The sequence below is a fragment of the Orcinus orca genome, chromosome 16 (genome assembly GCF_937001465.1).
Source record: "Orcinus orca chromosome 16, mOrcOrc1.1, whole genome shotgun sequence".
NCBI lineage: Eukaryota > Metazoa > Chordata > Mammalia > Artiodactyla > Delphinidae > Orcinus > Orcinus orca.
In genome coordinates this window covers 71607063-71627244 of record NC_064574.1, presented here as the reverse complement: position 1 = coordinate 71627244, position 20182 = coordinate 71607063, and the positions used below count along the sequence as shown (strand labels likewise).

The 20182-nt window shown below is 55.7% G+C and overlaps 3 protein-coding genes across 5 annotated transcripts; all 3 read right to left on the bottom strand.

The window, feature by feature from the left end:
• Positions 1 to 73: 73 nt before the first annotated feature.
• Positions 74 to 3798, bottom strand: YPEL3 (yippee like 3). The gene is made up of 5 exons (XM_004268644.4): positions 3639 to 3798; positions 2780 to 2962; positions 2631 to 2674; positions 2311 to 2419; positions 74 to 571 (listed from the first exon to the last, which is right to left on the bottom strand). Exons 2-5 carry the CDS (start codon positions 2894 to 2896, stop codon positions 482 to 484), a joined length of 360 nt encoding a protein of 119 aa, XP_004268692.1. The 5' UTR covers positions 2897 to 2962; positions 3639 to 3798; the 3' UTR covers positions 74 to 481.
• A 1264-nt stretch (positions 3799 to 5062) lies between these two features.
• GDPD3 (glycerophosphodiester phosphodiesterase domain containing 3) lies at positions 5063 to 11065 on the bottom strand. 3 transcript variants are annotated; one of them, XM_049699383.1, is made up of 10 exons: positions 10510 to 11065; positions 10203 to 10245; positions 9832 to 9967; positions 9694 to 9739; positions 9413 to 9531; positions 9244 to 9333; positions 8793 to 8926; positions 7157 to 7216; positions 7005 to 7081; positions 5063 to 5257 (listed from the first exon to the last, which is right to left on the bottom strand). In XM_049699383.1, the coding sequence occupies exons 1-10, from the start codon at positions 10646 to 10648 to the stop codon at positions 5238 to 5240; spliced, it is 864 nt and encodes a 287-aa protein (XP_049555340.1). In that variant the 5' UTR covers positions 10649 to 11065; the 3' UTR covers positions 5063 to 5237. The 3 variants fall into 3 exon arrangements, with proteins under 3 accessions (XP_049555340.1, XP_004268691.1, XP_049555341.1); XM_004268643.4 differs by having other exon boundaries at positions 7005 to 7056; XM_049699384.1 differs by having other exon boundaries at positions 7005 to 7056; positions 10203 to 10271; positions 10510 to 10642.
• A 261-nt stretch (positions 11066 to 11326) lies between these two features.
• MAPK3 (mitogen-activated protein kinase 3) lies at positions 11327 to 18000 on the bottom strand. Its single transcript, XM_004268640.4, has 9 exons — positions 17802 to 18000; positions 16558 to 16740; positions 14540 to 14729; positions 14228 to 14344; positions 13814 to 13928; positions 13296 to 13427; positions 13026 to 13135; positions 12776 to 12930; positions 11327 to 11920 (listed from the first exon to the last, which is right to left on the bottom strand). The coding sequence occupies exons 1-8, from the start codon at positions 17981 to 17983 to the stop codon at positions 12808 to 12810; spliced, it is 1152 nt and encodes a 383-aa protein (XP_004268688.3). The 5' UTR covers positions 17984 to 18000; the 3' UTR covers positions 11327 to 11920; positions 12776 to 12807.
• Between the last annotated feature and the right edge of the window lie 2182 nt (positions 18001 to 20182).

Here is a 20182-nt window from a genome sequence, read left to right as displayed (position 1 = left end):
AAGGGAACAGCTCTATAGAGGCAGGCATCTGCATTTAAGTCCCCCCCTTCCCGGATTCCACGTGAGCCTGGGGCTGTCTCCACTCCATGGTTTTATTATGTACAAACGCTACAGAACAAGGGGAGCAGACACGTGTGGGGTAAGAGGTGCCCGGTGGGAGGAGAATTTCACAGGGCTGATGGTGCACTGGGGCCAAGAGAGAAGCACACAGGCCATATCTATAGGGCAGGCGGGGCAGGAAGGGGTTAAAAATGAGATCCAAGCCAGCCAGATCGCAGGGAGGTGCGGGGGTGTCGTCCACCTTGTCCACCTTCTGATCTCCCCCCAAGGTCACAGTGCATGCAATAAAATATATGTACAGGAGCTGGATCCTTCCTCTGCAGAGGCCCTGATGGTCCAGAGCTCCGTTCGGGTGAAAGGAAGCCAGTGGCGCCCCCTGGCGGCCAGACAGGGCTGGAGCCACATGCATCAGGAGCAGGGGTCAGTCCCAGCCATTGTCTTTGATCATGTGGTTGAGTTCAATGATGTACTTCCCCTCTTTGTACTTCTGGCTGCTCTCGAAGGCCTGTTCCTGAAAGGAGGGGAGAGGCTGTCATCCCTGGAGCTAGGGCCTTACCAAAAGGAATAGGGGTTGGGGAGTGGATATGATTGGCCTCATTTTACATATGAAGAAACTGTCAACCAGAGAAACCGAGCCACCTGCCCACAGACACAAAGCTGGTAAATGGCAGGGCCAGGTTTCTCACTAACAGGGGACAGACAGAACTCTCTGAATCCTAGGTACTTTTTAAGTACTAATGTTGGCTCCAACAGAGAGGATATGGAAGGTTCTAAAAGATCCAGGGATGGACTTCCCTGGTGGCACAGTGGTTAAGAATCCGCCCGCCAATGCAGGGGACACGGGTTCGAGCTCTGGTCCAGGAAGATCCCACATGCCACGGAGCAACTAAGCCCGTGTGCCACAACTACTGAGCCTGCGCTCTAGAGCCCGCGAGCCTAGAGCCCTTGCTCCGCAACAAGTGAAGCCACTGCAACGAGAAGCCCACGCACTGCAACAAAGATTAGCCCGCCCTCGCCGCAACTAGAGAAAAGCCCATGCACAGCAACGAAGACCCAATGCAGCCAAAAGTTAATTAATCAATTTTAAAAATAATAATAGATAAATAAAAGATCTAGGGATTACAAACTCGTAGCCTGAGGGCCAATTTTGGCCTATACATGTGTTTTGTTTGGCCAACAGAGAGTTTAATAAAAATAACTTTCAAACAGTAAAATACGGGGCAGGCCATGCTCATTCCAGTTTGCCAGACTGACCCCCTCTCCAGATCTATGTTGCCCCTTTTGCAGATCCACAGCATCTGCTTGGCCCTGCAAGCACTTGAGTTTTTGATCTCTGGATCAGGCTACTTCTTTATTTCACTGAGGTCCAGAGAGGCCAAACCACCTGTCCAGGGACACAAAGCAAATCTGTGGCAGGGCCAGGGGTGAACTCAGGTCACGGTTCTGTCTCTGCCTGGGGCATCCACCTCACAGAGGCACCACAGCTCCAAGAGATGCCTGAGGATTCCTGTCACTTGCAGTTTCCCAAGAGCATCTTCTTTTGCTGCATCTAATCTCATCCCCGTAACAATTTTGGGTGCCAGGTGGTGGCTTTATCCTCCACTGCCAGATAAGGAAATGATGCTCAGGGTGGTGAAATCAGACCCTGAACAACAGCAGTGGCAATGAGGGCAGTGGAAAAGGAGGCTCATGGACCCAAGCTCCATGTTGCTGTGGGGTCTTGGGCAACTTCTCTGATCCTCTGAATGGCAACAGAAGCTGGGGGTCAACGGTTTGGAGTTTAAAAAAAAAAGACAAAACGAGGATTCTGGTCCCTATTCTGTTACTTACCAGCTGTGTGACCTTGGGGAAGTTACCTAACATCTCTGGGCCTTCCTTTCTTCTTCTGTAAAGTGGAGATAATAAGAGACTACCTACAGGATTGCTGTAATGAGTGAATGAGATAAGATATGCCAAGTACATAACAGTGCCTGGCACATAAGCATTCAATAAATGGTAATTCTCATTATATATTCTCATCTCTAAAATGGGAATGTTTGTGCCTGTGAGGAGAAGGATGAGTTAAGAGAAAAATTCTAAAAGCCCTTGCAGGATGTGAGAGAAGAGAACATGGTCTGGGGATGAAAAGACAGTTTGACTTGGGTGAACTGGGCCTATACACCCTGAAACACTACCAGATGACTGCTGTGAGGAGGAAGTGATATGAGGTCAGGTCAAAGGCTACCCTGGGGTCTGAGGTCACTGACTCACATATTTCCAGCCCAAAGTGGTCTTGCAGTTTTCGCAGTGGATGTCAGCAACAGCATGGAGGCCTGTCAGCAGCACCCGCTCCTCGGCTGGCCCGCAGCCCACGTTCACCCTGTGGGGACACGGGGGCAGTCCCAGGGAGGGTCCCCACCATCACAAAGCCCGCCTCTAGCTTGTATCCTACTGTGTCTGTCCTTAGCATCCAAAAGAAAGGCGATCAAAGCTTCCTGCCCAAACCAGGGGACTCTGAGAGTCTCAGTATGATGCCAGGGGTCACAAGTCACAACAGAGGTCAGGGAAAGAAAGGGAGATTGAATACTCACACAGAGTTGAAGAGGTAGGCACGCCCCTGACTACCCTGGAAGGACTAAAGGGTGGGAGGGACAAAGGAGAGGATGTCAGGGATCTTGATGGGGAGCTGCCAGGCAGCCCCTCTAGCCTCCCAGTCCAGCCCCAGCTGTGACCTGGTTACCTTGGAGATGAGGTCGTCGTGGTTGGCCAGGTGAGCACGGCAGTGGGCACAGCTATACCTCCGGTGACAATCATCCAAGTAGGCCTGAAACGTCTTGGGCTTTGAAATCCGCACCATGGCGGGGGCCGGGGGCAGTGGCCCCACGCGGGGAGCGGCCCACGGGGAGCAGAGGGAGCCCAGTGCCTGCAGCGGAGGGAGTGGGCTGTCAGGACCCGGGCCACACACATGCAGGCATGCCCTGGACCACGGGGACTCTCTCTGTCACACTTGGCTGCTTTCTCCTCTCCCCAGAGCCAGCAGCCTCTCCAGGGGCCAGAGCGATCTGAGTTTTGACTCACTGAGGAGTGCTCAGGTTGCATCAATGGGGAAACTGAGGCTAGGAGGAGCCCAAGATGAGTCACCCACCTACTTTCAGCCTCACCCCCGCTGACCTGGCAACTGAAGCTGGAGGAAGGGGCTCTAGAGTGGATGAGCTGTCAGTTCTTCGTTTAGGGGGAACATGGAGGGGGTTAGGAATTGTATGGTCCTTAAGACCTCAGCTGAACTGCCGGAGGTGGGGACGACTTCACTTGAGGCACAGGGAGTTCACCTGGGGAGAGGATGCCTCACCCTCCTGGAGAAGGCAGGAGGCCTCAGTGAAGGTGGAGGGTCACCTGGGAGGGGACGGGCTCTTACCTGGGGGCGCTGAGGCCTTGTTTATGCCGAGGGGATCTTACCTGCATCGCGGAGCCTTACCTGAGACCCTCGGGCTCACCTGGGGCGCGGGGACGAGGGGCGGGCGCCGGGGGAGGGGGGGAAAGGGGCAGTGCTCGCCGCGGGGGCGCGGGGCGACGCGCAACCCTGACTTTGCGGGCCTCACCTCGCCTGGGCGCGCGGGGGTCCAGTCCGCCGGGGTGGCCTGGCCTGCGAGTGGGGGGCGCTCCTGGTGGGCGCCGTCCCCCCCACCCCGGCCCGGGTTCGCAGCCTCCGCGACTTGTTTACACCGAGACCAGCTGCTGCCGCCGCTGCGGCGGGAGGGGGAGGGGGACAGCCTCTGGTCCCGGCGGCCGCTGTGGCCAATCGGCGTGCAGTATGCAAATGAGGGGGCGCGTCACACAGCGGCCAGCGCAGGCCTGGGCTTCCCTTCCCCCCCCTGCTCCTGGCTCAGGCCGGCCCGGAAATGCGGCTGCGGCCCGAAACCCAGGCGGCCGGCCCCACGGCCGGGGCCTCGTAGGCCCCTTTTCCTCCCGCGGTCCTCGAAGGAACGAGAATCTGAGGTACCTGACCTGACGTAGGGTTAGGAAGGAGATGGTGTCTGGACGCACGACCCCGGTAAATAATAGTCATAATTATCTGCGTTTACCCACCGCCCGTGCCCCACTCCCTTAATCCCCACAGCAATCCTAGGAGGCAGCTTCTGCTATTGTTCCCATTTTACCGGGAAACTGAGGTCCACAGAGGTCTAGCAGCTCTCCAAAGCTTATCCAGCTGATAAGAGGTAAAGCTGAGGTTCTCACTTTGGCCCGATTCCATGGTTCTTGCCACAGCATCAGGGCCAGGTTCTTGGATGGGAAGAGCTAAAGGTATCCATTCGTGTTAGAACCCTGGGAGCCAGAGCCTCAGAACAAGCCGATTCCTACTGTTGTGCATCACCTCCTCCTGGCAGTCTCCTGATGTCCTGCCCATCCAGGCTGGGTTAGGTGTCTTTCCCTCTCACCTCTGAACTGGGTTGAAAATGACAATGTCCATTTAAACACGTGCCTGCCATGCTAGGCTTGTCTTGTTCCCTGCACTGGCCCCAGTACCCAGCCTGGCCTATAGTTAATAACTTCTTTGTGAAATATGTGATTCATTAAATGAATAAGGTAGGAGGGCTAATGAGGGTTGAGGAATTCGAGAAGCTTCTGGAGTGGGACACCTGGTAATGGAAGGTTGGAATGGCTGAGGTAGCAGATGGGCCAGCCATGCCCATCCTCTGAAGCCAGGTGATGCGGCTTACAGGGGAAGGCAAGTCTCTTGCTGTGTGCTTGGGGCTCTTAATGTCCTCAGGAGAATGGAACCATTGTCTGTGGCTCTGAAGGGGCAGGGGGCCTTGCAAGGGACATTCCTGAGGAGAGTGGAGGCCAGGTTGGCACAGGGTGTGGCATTACTCTGGGTCTGGAATGTGGTAGAACCAGTGGGTCAGGGTGGTTAGGGCCTCAGACTCTAGCCCTCAGCTGGCCTCTTCTGCCACAAGCTGCCATCTTTGTAGTCAGGATATAACCCCTCACACCTTCCCCGACTCCCCAAGCACAAAGACGTGACTGAAAAGAATACATTTATTGGGGAAGAGAAATAGAGGAGAGGGTGAGCACCTCTGGGTTAGGAGGCCGGGGCAGGTGGTCCATGGTTGTCCAGGTAGCGCCTCAGGGCTGTCGGGTAATCAGTTATGACGCCGGTGGCCCCCAGGCGGAAGGCCACTTCAAAATCTGACTCTTCATTAAGGCACCAAAATACCACCTAGTGGGGAGGGAGGGGCTTGTAGTTTCCCAACAACTTTACCTAGCGCTTCCCCTTGTATCCAGATGCTGGGAGCTCTCCTCCTCTGTGGAGACCTCCCAGCAGTGCTATGCTGGAGCTGACGGTCACATTTTCAGGAATTTTGAAAACTGGTTATTAAATACAGCCATTATTAAGTATTACATTACATAAACATACAATTCAATAAATTATATTAAAAACAAAGGTAATAAATACTCAAAACTCATCACTTCCTAATTATTTTACCACATTTTACTGTTAGCCATGTTCTGGAGGTTATCTACATCTATCGAATGTATAAGACGGAAATAGTATATAATGGTGTGCTACCACACCACACATCTCTTCCCAACTCTGTTCTGTGAATTCATGTTGGTAGCCTGAAATTGGCCAAGGTGGGAGTATATACAGCAGGGAAATTACCTAATGTTCAAATCAAGGGGTTTCTTTCCCCCTGGGACAGCTGGTAGTGGAATGTTTGCCAGCCTGCCTCCCAGCCTGCCTCCCAGCCTGCCCATATCCTGCTGCTCTACATCTTCCCTGCCTTCTGAGTCCTCTCCTGTGGGCACTGAAGTAGGCTGAGCTGGTATTTGTACCCTGGGCTAAGTCACTGGATGGACATCTCAGTTTCTTAATTTCACAAATGAGAGTGATGGTCTATCCTCCCAGTGTTACGAGGAAGACCGTGGAGCAGGAGGCCTGACCTGAAAGAGCTATGTCATCCCCATGCCTTGTTCACCCCAACATCCAATCAGTGGCCGAGTCCGGCCTGTCTGTGACTTAACCCTTCCATCCATCCCTGCTGCTGCCACCTAAGCCTCAGTCCTGTCAGTGGCAGCATCAGGCGCCTAGTGAGACTCTGCTTCCACACTGGCCCCCACAGTCCCTTCTCCACGTGGTGGCCAGAGTGACCCTCACTCGACAAGGCTTAATTGAATCAGGTCTCTCGCCTGCTTAAGGCCCTCAAAAGCTTCCCTCTCCTTTGGGCTGAAGTCCAGGTTCCTTACTGAGGTTCACAGGCTGCCTGCCGCAGCCTCTCCTGCCTTCTCCAGCTCCCCTGGTGCCACTTCCTCCAAACTGCAGCCTGGTGGGACCCCTCTCAGTTCCTCTGCTGGCCTCTTGCTTCTCATGACCTTCCCACATGCTGAGCCTCCTGCTGAGATGCTCTCCCTTTCCCCTCCCTGCCAGCCGGCTCCTCACTGCTTCTAGAAGGCCTTCTCTGACCCCACAGACCACAGCACTCTTCTTCCTTTCTGTCCACTGGCTGCCCCTGCGATGCCTGCTTTTCCCCATCCTCTGCCCCTGATGGTAAGCTCCCTGCTCCTTCCCCGGGACCACAGTGCCTGGAACTGTGTTCTCAACACAGTCAGTTCCCAACAAAGGTTTGCTAATTAAATGACCTGGTCAGAGCTGATGCTCGGTAGGTTGGAGTGGGGTGGGGGTGGCCTGGGCTGGTCTTCCCCTTTTCTGGTCTCTTCCCAGCCCCTCTCATCAGGGATCAGGACAGTTCAATATATCATCATTATCGTAACGGCTAGCCTTTATCAAGCCCTTACTAAGTATCGGCTACATATCCAGAAGAATTAAGTATATCATTATCCCCATTTTACAGATGAAGAAACTGAGACTCAGAAGGTGATCTGTCCAAGTGACCCAGCCAGTTAATAAAAGGGCTGTGACTGGAATGTCGTGCTGGGCCCACACTGTGAACAACCCACTTGCTCACCTGCACCCCTCGCTGCTCCAGGTGTTGGATCAGACTTTTCCTCATGATGAGCCTGGTGGGGGGCGGGGTAGCAAAGGCTGTGATGAGAGGGGACTAAGGAGAAGGGCGGGTCTCTGTGGGATCCCTCCACCTAGCCTTCTCGCCCATCTCACCATTTGGAAACCACAGCCGCCAGCTGATTCAGCCCAGAGCAGGAAAATGGGAAGTAGGTCCTGTGGAGAGGTGGTGTCGTGGTCAGCCCCTTGGGTCTCTCTCTGTCACAGGTGGGGTGGGGGTGGTAGTGACCGCCCCCCAACCCGTATAACCCTACTCCCTCCAGAAGAACCTTTGCGGCTGCCCAGAGGAACAAGTCACCCATTGCTCAGTGACTTCCTACTCCGGTATCCTTGACTCCATGCTTTGAGGGTGTGCCCCTCCCCTCACCGTTTTACAGAAGAAGAAACTGAGTCTTGGAGAACTAAAGTGACTTGCCCGAGGTCACACAGCAAATCCATGGTGGGGCCAGGGCCAGGACCCAGCTTGATTCCCAAACTGTATACGCAGCTGGAGGTCCTCCTGGTTAGGCCTGACCAACTTCCTGAGACCAGACAGCATTTTATTCGGTCGGCTACTTGTCCCTAATTGTTCCACTCCAGAGTGACTTTATTTATGTTTTTTTAATGATGAATTTTTTGTTGTTATTGTCGTTTTTTGTTTTGTTTCGTTTTTTTTGGCTGCGCTGTGAGGCCTGCGGCATCTTAGTTCCCTGACCAGGGACTGAACCTGTGCCCCCTGCAGTGGAAGAGTGGAGTCCTAACCACTGGACCTCCAGGGAAGTCCCGGGGTGACCTTAGAGGCTTTCACAGTGTCCCAGGGCAGGCTCTGCTGTGTGACCTTGGGCAAATTACAGAACCTCTCTGAGCCTCAGATTCTCCATGGGGGTCATGATTCCTGTTATCTCCTGAGGGTGCTGCAAGGTAAGGCTCAAATAAACTAAAGGATGTGAAAACACCTTGCAAACCCCGTAAAAAAAGTTAGGTACACCAAGTTTGTAGTATAATGATCTCTTTGTGGCAAGGGATGATGGGGGTTGGCTGGGAGCTTCCCTCAGGACGACAGAGGGGAGCAGAAAGCACTGGGGCCGCCACAGAGGAGGTCTCAGAAGGCAAAGGGAGGGTCCCGGCCTGAGAGCTGGTGAAGTATCCAAATTCCTGATACTTTGCCCAGCTGTTACTTTGTTAATCCTTGTCCCCAAGCAGGAAAATGCTTGCCTTTCTGTTTGAGAATGAGAGTGATGCTGTAATTAATAAATATTTGTCTTCCCACCCAGACTGTAAGCTCGTGAAGGGCCTCTCCCCACCCACATTGGTCTTATTTACTAGTGTAAGTGCACCTGAAACAGCGTAGGCATTCAATAACTCTTTGTTGGATGACTAGATGAACAAATGAAACCTTGTCCTAAAACTCCACCCACATCAACGCACATTTGCATAGGATTTCAGGGGGTTCGTGTCCCCCTTAGTATTCATGAATGCTTGGTGAGACCACTGTCTTCAAAGGACCCCGGATGGGAGATTATCCTTGAGGGTAGCCAGGGAGCTGGGGACATTGGATCTCCTGCTCCACACGGGACCCTGCACAAGGGGGTTTGAAGTGGGGGGTGTTTTTTTTTTTAAACTTTTAATTTTATGTTGCAACATAATTGATTAACAATGTTGTTTTAGTTTCCGGTGTAAGGTGGAGGGGGCTGTTTTTGAGGACAGAAGTCTGGGGGAGAATGAGGAAGGGAGACGGGGACCCTGTAGGTACCTGTTGATGATGGTGGGCAGGAAAGAGATGAGGAACCTCTCAGGGATCGAGATGAAGGGCAGCAGCCCCAGGTAATAGAGCAGCAGCACCCAGAATCCTCGGCTTATTGTGAAGGCGGTGGGCATCTCAGGGTTCTGGAAGCCAAGGGGAAGTGAGAAAGGGGATCAGTCTGCTCCTGTGGGAGCGGAGAGGAGGCTTGGGCTGCAGTTTTCAACATTCAGGAAACCCTACTACCTGCAGGATCAAAGCCACATCTTGGCCCAGCGTTCCAAGCCCAGAGCCCGCTTCTGTCCCTCTGGCATGCCTTTGCTCACACACCTTCCCCACCTCCCCCGCTCTCCAAATCCCACCCCTGGAAACCCTGCTCAGGGCTCCTGCAGAACCCCCAGACCCCTCTGGCCTAAGCCCGTTTGGGAGGGGCAGTGGGCGCAGGAAGGGGTAAGGGACTCACAGCGGCCTTGCACTTCTTCATGACTGAGCTCTTCTCCGAGGCCCAGATGGTGATTTCATCGCGTTCATAGTGCCTCACCAGGCCCGCTATCTGGGAGGGGGAGGAGGTGATGGGGAGTCAGGCCTCCATCCAGCCCTGGGCCCTCGCCCACCCCTACCCACAGCACCACCTTGCGAATGAGCTCTTCATTTTGCTCTTTGACCTCCACGCTTATGGGCATCCGCGGAAACCTCCGGAACACGTCCTCCAGACGCACCATGTGCCTGTCTGACCCGTGTGCAAAGTGGCCTGAGGGGTTGTGGGAAGAAGGATCAAAGAAGGATTGCTGGGGTGGGGGGCTGCAAGCCCGGGGGGAGGGCATGGGTCCCAAAGGGGAAAAGAGGGCAGGAGGTTGAGGCCGTGACCCCACTCCAGCTGGCTCAGCCCGGCGCTGACAGCCCACACGCTCACCCGGCGAGAAGTAAACCTCCAGCTCTTCCTTGTAGAGGGGCAGCTCCTATAGGGAGAGCAGGGAGCATGTCACCAGGAGTCACGCGTGGAGGCACGGTGGTTCTCTGGGCACGGTTGGGGTGCTGGGGCAAGGCCCACCTCAAAGTCCAGGCTGCCCACATCCCTATTCACGCCTGACTGGCGGGACAGGTCCTTGTCGTGTGACACCACCACCACGCCATCCCGAGTCAGCTGGCAGTCGAGCTCCAGGAGGTCGGCTCTCTGGGCCACGGCGCTATGGGAGCGAAGGTCAGTGAGTGGCCGAGGGATGGGGGATGCGCCAGACAGCAGGGCGGTGGGGATGTTTAGGGGAACGTGAGGCAGTTCTGGCCGGATGTGCAGGCTGTGCCCTGCACGACTCCAGGGGGCTCCAGTCACCCAGAGCAGGAAGTGAACGGCGCCCCTTAGCGTCACGCCTCGCATAGCTGGCACAACCTTACCCGGCAGCTTGGCCAGGCAGGTGGACTCACTTTTCCATGGCCTCCATGGTGTTCTCCAGGCGCTCTCCAGATCCTGTGTGGGGCATCCAGGGTGGGTTCCTGCAGCCCGGCCCCGCCCCCTGCCTCATCAGCCCCAGGCAGGCCGGGTTGAGCAGCCTCTTCTTCCCTGTTCCACATCCTGCCCTGCCACCCGGCTCTCCGCCCACCTCGAACTCTGCCCTCCTTTAACATCCTGCCCTTTGGACCTACCCCTCTCTGCTGTCCACCCTGGCACCTGCCTTGCTATCCTCACTCCATCCTCAGAAGCTCCCACCCCGTCTACCCCAGCCCAGCTCACCTCCCCGGTGGGCCCCCAGGCGGGGACAGAAGGCTGAAACCCACGGTGTATGCAGCAGGCGAGGTCGGCGCAGGAAGAAGATGGAGAGCATGACATAGCTGCTCAGGGCGGGCAGGGTGTAGTACAGCAGAGAGCTCATGGCCGCGCCGTTGCTTCAGGCCCTGGCTGCCGCAAGCTGAGCCATTCCCGATGGGCTGTGTTGCCTCGCTGACTGCCTGGCTGATGTAGGCTGGCTCCGCCACCGGCTGCCACCACACCCCTTGGGACCTGCTGAGCCTGCTTCTGGCCTGAGGCCAGACTGCAGGGCTCAGCTGGGGTTGGGGTAGAGGCAGGAGTAGAGGCCAGGCAGCTCTGGCCCGCGTACCCCCAGGCCCTTCACACACCCCAGAATCCCTCTCTCCGTGGCCACACTGGGGAATCAAGTCCCCCCCCCCGCCCCCCACCAGCTCTGCTACAACACTCCCCCTTCCCACTGGTATGTGCGCCCAGGGTATGTAACATGCCACCCCTTGCCATTTCCAGAGAAGCCGGGGGTGTATAGTGTGTCCCTGAGTCACTCCAGAATCACCCCCAGCCAGATAAGACAGGAAGCCATTAGGGTGGGGACAGAATAGTGACTAAGGGGGAGACTGACCCCACTCCGTCTAGGAGTCTGGAACTCCTTACACTCCCAGCCTCAACCCTGGCCAGCGGGGGAGCCAAAGGCCGCCGCTCCAGGTAAAGCCACAGGTGGGAAGCAGCGGGGCTGGAGACTCAGTCCTCAAAGCAGCAAGGATTATGGTCGGGGCATCGGCGAACACAGACAGAGCCAGGGCCATCCATAGACACACCTCTATATTTATATATTAGATACAGGCACGGGGTGGGCAGGGGCACTGGGCTCTCCACGTGCCCCCGCCTCCACTTCTGTTCACCCACACACAGAAGCAGCGGGGACGTTAGATGTGGCAGCTTTGTGGGGAAGGGTTTAGGTCTGCTCCTCAGGGACACTAGTCCTTGAGCCTTAGGAATGTTCCTTCAGGGAAAATGGGGTGGGGTTTTAATGGGCTGAGTGGGGCAGGGCTGGCCCTGAGTCCCCACTCAAGTGTCCTCCATGTCCCTCCCCCACTGCCCCTCAGTAGGTCCCGGGGCAGCCAGAGCCCTTGAATTCCAGAACTACCAGAGACTGGGAGAGCCGGGCAGACGGTGGCAGAACAGCAGAGGGGAATTTGCTTTGGGGCCACCTGAGCCCCTCGGGTCCTCAGGTGAGGGGGGAGGGCGCGTTGGCCTGCCTGAAGCAGGATGCCTGAGCAAAGCAAAGGGAGGTGGCCAGGCCTGCCCTCTGCCTCGACCTGGGCTGTTGGGGTCTGGGCTGGGCACAGAGTCCATTTTCTAACAGTCCGGCAGGGGAGGGGCAGGCAGGAGGCAGGGCCTAAACAAAAAGGCAGGCAGGAAAGGAACCATTAGCACACGTGAGCGGACCTGCCAGAGCCCCGACCTCCACTTCCCTCATTTCGTCCTCACAGCCTGGCCTCTACTCCTGCCTTATGGTGAGTGTGATGCGGCTGGGTTTCCTTATCTGTGAATGCGGATGACATTAGTACCCATTTCAAGGTACTGCTATAAGGACTAACTGAGTTAATCCATGCAAATCTCTTACAACAATGCTGGGTGCTCGGGAGGTGTTCGCTCTCATTATCAGGACTGTGTCCAGGAAACTGAGCTGCAGAAAGGTGAGGTGTCTTGCACAATATCACACAGCCCTTATGGAGTATCAGAGGCGGGCTTTGAACCCAGGTGTGTCTGCCTTGCTGCTATCAGGCCACAGCTGGCCAGAGACAGAGAGGAAACTAGAGGAGGAACAGAGAGCAGTGTGGGTGGCGGTAGCCCCAGCCGGGTCCCCCAAAGGTATGGGAACTGCTGACCTGGACACCAGGTGTGAAAAAGCCTGGCATGTGGGTCAGGCCGGATGCTGCCAGCTCCTCCCAAAGCAATTACTGCCCCACCTGCCTCTCTGCCCATCCTGGGGGAGCCAAAGCCTGGCTCTGTTCCTCACATGGGTGAGAGGGGGCCCTCAGTGACCTGGGGCTGGAGTGTGCAGGGTGTTGACAGGTGGGAGACATGTGGGGCTGGGCGACCACGGGTCTGCGGCTGAGGCAGGCTCTGGCCCTTCTGTTGCCACCGTACACGTGGCTCAGGGACGTGAGCAAGCTTGTGACTGCGTGGAGGCACGCTGGGCACCCTGGTCTCAGGGGGAATCTGTGCGTGGGTGGTGGGGAGCACTCACCAGGCCCCAGGGAGCAGAGGCATCTGTCCAGGTTAGGGGGCCTCCAGCACCCCAGGCTGGAAACGGGCTGTCTCCTGGAAGATGAGCTCCTTCAGCCGCTCCTTGGGTAGATCATCCAGCTCCATGTCGAAGGTGAAAGGTTCCTCGGCCACTGGCTGGGTGGCAAAGAAGTGGGGAGGCTCAGGACAGGGGCTGAGGGATGCCCACCCATCCACCTACCTGCCAGCCCTGCTGCTGGTGGCTGGCCCACCTCATCTGTTGGGTCGTAGTACTGCTCCAGGTAGGGGTGAGCCAGTGCTTCTTCCACTGTGATCCGTTTGTTAGGGTTAAAGGTCAACATCCGGTCCAGCAGGTCAAGAGCTAGGGAAGCGCAGGTGTCAGGGGTCAAAGGGAAGGTCAGAGGAGCTCCCAGAAGCATTGCTTTTCTTCTCTGTGTCCAGAGGCCCAGGTAGCTACTGGGCCCATGTACCTTCTTCTACACCCGGTTTTTATCACACACCAGCCCCCAAGTCTCTCTCACCTTTGGGGTCCGACTTGGGAAAAAGCTTGGCCCAGGCCACCTTGGTCTTGGAGGGTAGAGACTGTAGGTAGTTTCGGGCCTTCATGTTGATGATACAATTCAGGTCCTCCTGGGAGGGGGAGCCCAGGATACCTGTAGGTAAAGCAGGTGACTTGGTGAGCAATCTCTCCCTTCTGGGAACAGAAGGCGCCAGGAACAAGAGCCTCCACCAACCTGCTCCAGGCCACCAGCCAGTACTATGGTGGTGAAGAGCAAGGGGTCTGGATTCGGGCAGCCCTAGGTTCAAATCCAGGCCCTAGCACTTCCTAAGCATGGGGTGTATGCAGCCTTACAGTTCCCATCTACCAAATGGGGACAGTATCTATACCTCAGTGAACTACTGTGAAATGCTGTAGGGGCCCCACACATGGTCGTCCCCCTGACCTGACTCCCACAGACTCACTGACCCTGACCCTAAAGAAATCTCACCTCCAATAAGTGAAATCTCCCTCCCACTCAGCTGTCCAGTCCCCCCTCACCCAGAATGTGGTTGAGCTGGTCCAGGTAGTGCTTGCCCGGGAAGATGGGCCGGTTGGAGAGCATCTCAGCCAGAATGCAGCCCACAGACCAGATGTCGATGGACTTGGTGTAGCCCTGGGGAGGAGGAGAAAGTGGTGGGCTCCTGGGCCAGCCTCAACCTGTTGTTGAGCCAACCCTGATGTTTGCGCCTGCCCACAACCCCCGACCTAGGTTCAACACCAGCCAGGGAGGCAGAGGGCAGAGGCCCAGAGGAGCTAATCCACAGTGTCTTTCCAGAGCCCAAGGACCAGCATAATGTGACAAGGCCTGGGGGGAGACTTCCTGCATCACGGGGATCACTGCCTGGCTTAGAGGAGGCTCCAGGGCTTTGTGGGACACAGCCCCTTCCCTTCACGGGTGGGTGGCCCCCCTACCTTGGAGTTAAGCATGATCTCTGGGGCCCGGTACCAGCGTGTAGCCACGTATTCCGTCAGAAAGCCAGTGTGGTCGTGCTCAGGATCGGCAATCCGGGCAAGACCAAAATCACAGATCTGGAATGCAAGCCAGGCTACTGAGCTCGGTGCTCAAGGCCTCCTGGGCCCAAGTAATCATATCACCGCGTCTCTGCCCATGCTGTTCCCTTTGCTTGCGATACTCTCCTACCTATGGGGTGGGGGGGTGGGTACTGGGCACCTGCAAGCCTGAGACCCCAGGGGTAGGAGGAGACCGGCCCTCAACTCTCTGACCTTAAGGTCGCAGGTGGTGTTAATGAGCAGGTTGGAGGGCTTTAAATCCCGGTGGAGCACGTTGGCGGAATGGATATACTTGAGGCCCCGCAGGATTTGGTAGAGGAAGTAGCAGATGTGGTCGTTGCTCAGCTGCTGGCTTTTAAGCAACTTGTACAGGTCTGTCTCCATCAGGTCTTGCACAATGTAGCTGAGGTTGGTGCCAGAGACCCCCCAGATGGGGGCAGCGAGAGGCACTTGGTTAAGAAGAAGAGCCTTTGGTCAACAGGCTTCATATCCCTCCAGCTGATGCCCCTGGGACTCAACAGATCTGCCAACTCATATCATGAGCTGGGCAAGGCCCATACTTAGCAGTCGGGCTCAAGGCCTCTGCCGGATCTCAGCCAGGGACCCTGACCAAAGCACTTCAGTTCTGTGGCCTCAGTTTCCCTACTGGGAGAATAGGGCTACTCAACTGTGGGAAGCAGGAGAATGTCCCATTTAAGAGCAGTAACTCTGGAGTTCACCTGCCAGTGTCTGAATCCCCACTGCCCTGCTCATTGGCTTTGTGGCCTCAACCTGTCTGCACCTCTACTTCCTCATCTGTAAAGTAAGGGGAAAAAATTGTTCTCTAGAAAGTGGTTGTGAAGATTAGCAGAGAGATGACCCATGCAGAGCAGCCAGCCCAGTGCCTGGCATGTTGTAAGTGCTCGGCGAACATGAACTAGTACTGCTGTTATAAAAGCCTGAGCCGCATGGCTCTTGAGAAGGTTAAATGAGATAATGTATGAACACCATCTGGCATGCAATAAATGTTTGCTTAAAAATAAATGCCTGCGTTATGGGAATGGTTTGTGCAAGACGATGAGGAGAAACTCCCCATTGCACGCTCCCACTCAGGGTGCTTGGCCATACATCCAAAGCAGAGGAGTAAATGTCCTTTTATATTCTAAGATAAAAAGACTACACATAAATAAACAAATAAATGTCATGTGCTTTGTTTCTAGAAGACTAAATTAGGGCTGTCTTTCAGAATCAGCCTCCAAAGGGCCTTCTGAGAACACCTGGACCAACCCTGCTGTTTTAAAGATGAGGAGGCCCGACACGATGCAGTGACCTGGTTAAGGTCACACGGCAAGCTGGGGGTGAGTGTGGAGATTTCCTGCCCTCGGTTTGTGGTGGAAGCTGCAAACGGTGCGATACTAATCCTCACTCCTGGGTGGAGGACTGGAACTGGCTGGGGTGGGTGGGGCAGGGGAGAGGTGATGGGCGTTATAAGCTGCTCACTGAGCCAGGCAGGAAGTGGACAACAAACTAGGAAAGCAATATGGGGGGAGGGCAGCAAAGGCAAGGCTGTCCCTCCCGGGGCAAGGTGCAAGTCCACAGGGGATTGGGGTGGGGCTCTGAGTGGGAAGTCCCAGAGAGAGGACAGGTTCTCATCTGGGGGAGAGGAGGAGGTAGCAACAGAAGCACTTGATTTTATTGAGGCTTTCTGAGTCTCAGTTGCTTCATCTTTGAAATGGAGCTGATGAGACCCATCTTATAGGGCAGTTGGGAGTTAGAATAAGAAATGTCAAAGCACTCGGCTTGCACTGCACCAGACTCATAGTAGCCCCTCCAAAAAGGGCAGTTTTCTTCCTTCCTGCCTTCCTTCCAGTCTGAGGACCCAGAGGAGAAAGAATCACCGTCTGTTAAACAAAAAAACTGACTGTGGGCAGAGGCTGGATCTCATCAGAGAACTGCAGATGTCAGAAGACAAAGCTCCCATAGAGACCATCTTGCCCAGCCCCCTACTGAGGCAGAACTCAGAGAACAGACTTGCCCAGGGCCATACTGCCTGGTTGCAGCAGGCCAGGACTCATCTGAGGCCTCCCCGTCGTCCTCTTACACTCTGTGGCCTCTTTACTGCTGGAAAGTTTCTTTTACTGGGTTTGTTTTGGAGGGTGGTAGGGAAGAAGGAAACAGAAAACAAGCCAACAGTCACCCAGCCCAGCTCTGAGGCTGTGCCTGGCCAGCCATCTGGCCAAGGTGAAGGATACACATCCCTCATGGCTTCCAGGGTGGGTGCCCGCAGAATGTCTCGGATGCCGATGACGTTCTCGTGGCGGAAGCGCAGCAAGATCTGGATCTCTCGCAACGTACGCTGGCAGTAGGTCTGATGCTCAAAGGGGCTGATTTTCTTGATGGCCACTCGAGTCTTACGCACGTGGTCGTAAGCTGAGCTGAGAGGGCCAGAGATGTTGTTGGCATGGCCTTACGAAAGGGGGAGTCCAGGCCCGGTGGCCCCACCCAGGTCTTGGCAGGGAGGGGAGGGAGCAGGAGAGGCTCTGGCCAGTCATAAACAATGCTGGTTCCTTCCTGCTGTGAAGGCCTGGGATCTCCAGGGAGAAAGCTGGGGACCAGCCAGGCAGCCCTTCAGTGACTTCACAAACAGAGGAAGAGACTGACCGATCACTGACTTCCCCTCTCCTCAACCCTTTCCATTCTAGTTGCCCTGACCCCTCATCCTCCCCTTCCCAGGATGGGCTCCCTCAACCCAAGGCAGGTCCAGGGGTTGGGAGGTGTGGAGGACGTACAGTGAGGTAAATACAGTGAGAAGGAGGGAATCAGAGGAGGGACTGGAGAGAAGGGGTAGGCAGGGCAGGGGTGGGTGTCAGGGGGAGGTTCCTGGGCAGCAGAGTTATTCCCAGATGAACAAAGGCCCAGAGCACCCAGTGGGGCTGGGAGAACTCACAGACCCCTCCCAAAAGTTGCAGGAAGGCATTCCTGGACCCCTCATTGCTCACTGGGTCCCTGGCCCCAGGCCCAAAGCCCCACCCCACCCTGCCTAGCCCTGAGCTCTGCTCTTTTCTCCCAAACTCCTTGACCAGCCTCACTGAGGGGGGGTTCCAAGGCATCCTCTACCCAGTGAAGGGTCCTTCACTCCTTCTTCACTAAGGATATTACCTCCCCAAGAAGACTTATTCTCTTCTCCTCACCCCGTGTCTATAGGGTCCCCAAGGCCCCCACAGCTCCCCCACATATACTCAGATGCCCCTCCCTTTATTACAGAATGGTGGGTTCAAAGCTCCCAAGCCCCCTCTCCTTAGATTTTACGCAGCGCCCCCTCCCCCAGAAAGCACTCAAAGGCCCTCTCCCTGGGACGCTCCCCAGCCTCCTGAAGCCTCAGCTTCTTCAGGATGCTAAGAGTCCCCAAGGCCCAGAGAGCTCTCAGCAACCCTCCCTGCCCCCTCCCTCGGAGCCCCCTCCCCAAAGACGCCCCCGCCCCCAGAACGCCCCTCACCTGACCATGCCATACGCGCCCTCGCCGATGTACTGCAGCTGCGTGTAGCGCGGGCCCACGTCGAACGGCTGCCCCTTTACTATCTCTACTTCCCCCGGGACCCCCGGGCCGACCCCGTCAGTTCCCCGGGGCTCCCCGCCCCCGCCCCCCTGAGCCGCCGCCGCCGCCGCCGCCGCCGCCATCTCCACTCCTCCCCTCCCGCCCGCCCGCCCGCCTGCCCGCCTGCCTCCCCCCGGCGGCCCCGCCCGAGGCCCCGCCCCTTCCCGCCCGCCCTGTCACCCGCGGAGCCTTGCGCTCCAGGCCCCGCCCCTGCCCGTCCCCGTCACGTGACCCACCACCCCGCGCCCAGCTTAAGGAACCTGGTCCTTGGCACCTGTCGGCTCCGTCTACTCCAGTCAACCTTAGAAGCTCCCCAGGACCATCTTGAGACTGTCCAGACCCTCCCCCCGAATGCAGACCAGTAGGGCCGCCCGATGACCTCACCCAGAGCCACCCAGCAAATGAGTGCTGGACCGGGGACCAAGACCGGGCCACGTGGCCCCGCTGCCCCCGCCAGCCCCACTCAGCCGGAGGAGTGGCCCGGGCCTCGAGATGGAACCTTAAGGGAACCCTCACCAGCCCTCTGGAGTTTGGCCTCCCGGAGCCAGGCCCGGTGCTAAGTGATCCAATGCGTATTTCACAGTGGCGGTGGGAGATGGATGCCTCACAGATGTGGCGTGCTTTTCACAGATGAGGAAACTGAAACCTGAGCTGGACAAGGTGACTTGAGAGCTGGAAAACCCAGGCTTCCAGACTCCCAGCGTAATGGCTTTCAGAAGGAGGCCTATCTGAGTGGGCTAGGGACCTGGCCTCAGCAACCAGGCTGTGCCTGTATCCTGAGGACAGATACTCCCAGCCTATCCTTACATGGAGAGCAGGGGAGAGGTGAGAGAGCTGCGTTGACTGGGTTTGGTGAAAATATACTATTAGGTTTTTCTGAAAAACAGCAAGATAGCTAACGTTTTTGTTGTAGTTGGGTTTGGCAATCCTGTCAAGATCGTCATCTTTTGATTCTGTACTAGACTTTACACAGTACTTGGTCCACTTCAGTTTCTTCATTAGGACAACCCCACAATGCAGATGTCATCTGCTTTTCTGAGCTGGATGAGCAGGAGCCATGTCTGTCTTGTTCATCGCTGTATCCCCCACCCCTACACTCAAACTCAGACCCTCAGAAATTTTTTTTTTTTTTTTTTTCAATACGCGGGCCTCTCACTGTTGTGGCCTCTTCCGTTGCAGAGTACAGGCTCCCGATGCGCAGGCTCAGCGGCCATGGCTCACGGGCCCAGCCACTCCGCGGCATGTGGGATCTTCCCGGACCGGGGCACGAACCACTGCGCCACCGGGGAAGCCCCTCCTCAGAAATTTTTGAATGGATGAATCGACTCTTACAGAATGGGAAACCTGAGAGTTGGGGAGCTGAGACTCAACATGGTATCTTCTGACACATAAGTAGATGCTCTTTTTCATTTCATTCTGTCTCCTGGAATCATAGTCCGTTAAAACTGAAGAGAGGGCCCTCAGAGACCATCCAGTCCATCTCCCTCACTTCACAGTGAAAATGTGAGCTGGGACCTTCACAGAAACACACCTCCTAGGCTTAAGTAATGTTCTTGTCTTCCTTAGAAGCTGGGAGTAGGTCCTTGTATGCATTAAAGATCAAGAGACAAAATGGAACTGTAATTATGGTTCTGAAATTACTCATAATTAGATCTATGGTGAGGCTCTAATTCAGATTGAGACCAAGTTGCTGGTTCCCAATAACCCACAAGTCAGTGAAGGTTCAAGAGGTGCTAATTAGGACTTCCCTGGTGGCGCAGTGGTTAAGAATCTGCCTGCCAATGCAGGGGACACTGTTCAAGCCCTGATCTGGGAAGATCCCACATGCCGCGGAGCAACTAAGTCCATGTACCACAGCAACTGAAGTCCGTGCGCCACAGCTACTGAAGCCTGCACGCCTAGAGCACATGATCCGCAACAGGAGAACCACCGCAATGAGACGCCCGCGCACCGCAACGAAGAATAGCCCCCGCTCGCCGCACGGAGAGAAAGCCTGCGCGCAGCAACGAAGACCCAACACAGCCAAAAATAAATAAATAATTAATTTTAAAAACAAGAGGTGCTAATTAGATCCTTTTTTTTTTTTTTTTAGTTATTCATTTGATAAGCTATTGAATGGTACTGTGTGCAAAGCTCTGAGCTAGGCACTAGGGCTGATAAAAGATTACTGTATAGTGTGAATTAGTGGTGAAGAGCAAGAGCTCTCTGGTGTCAGATTGCCTGGATTAGAATCCCATTTTTGCCACTTGCTGTGTTATCCTGGACAGATTACACACTGGCCT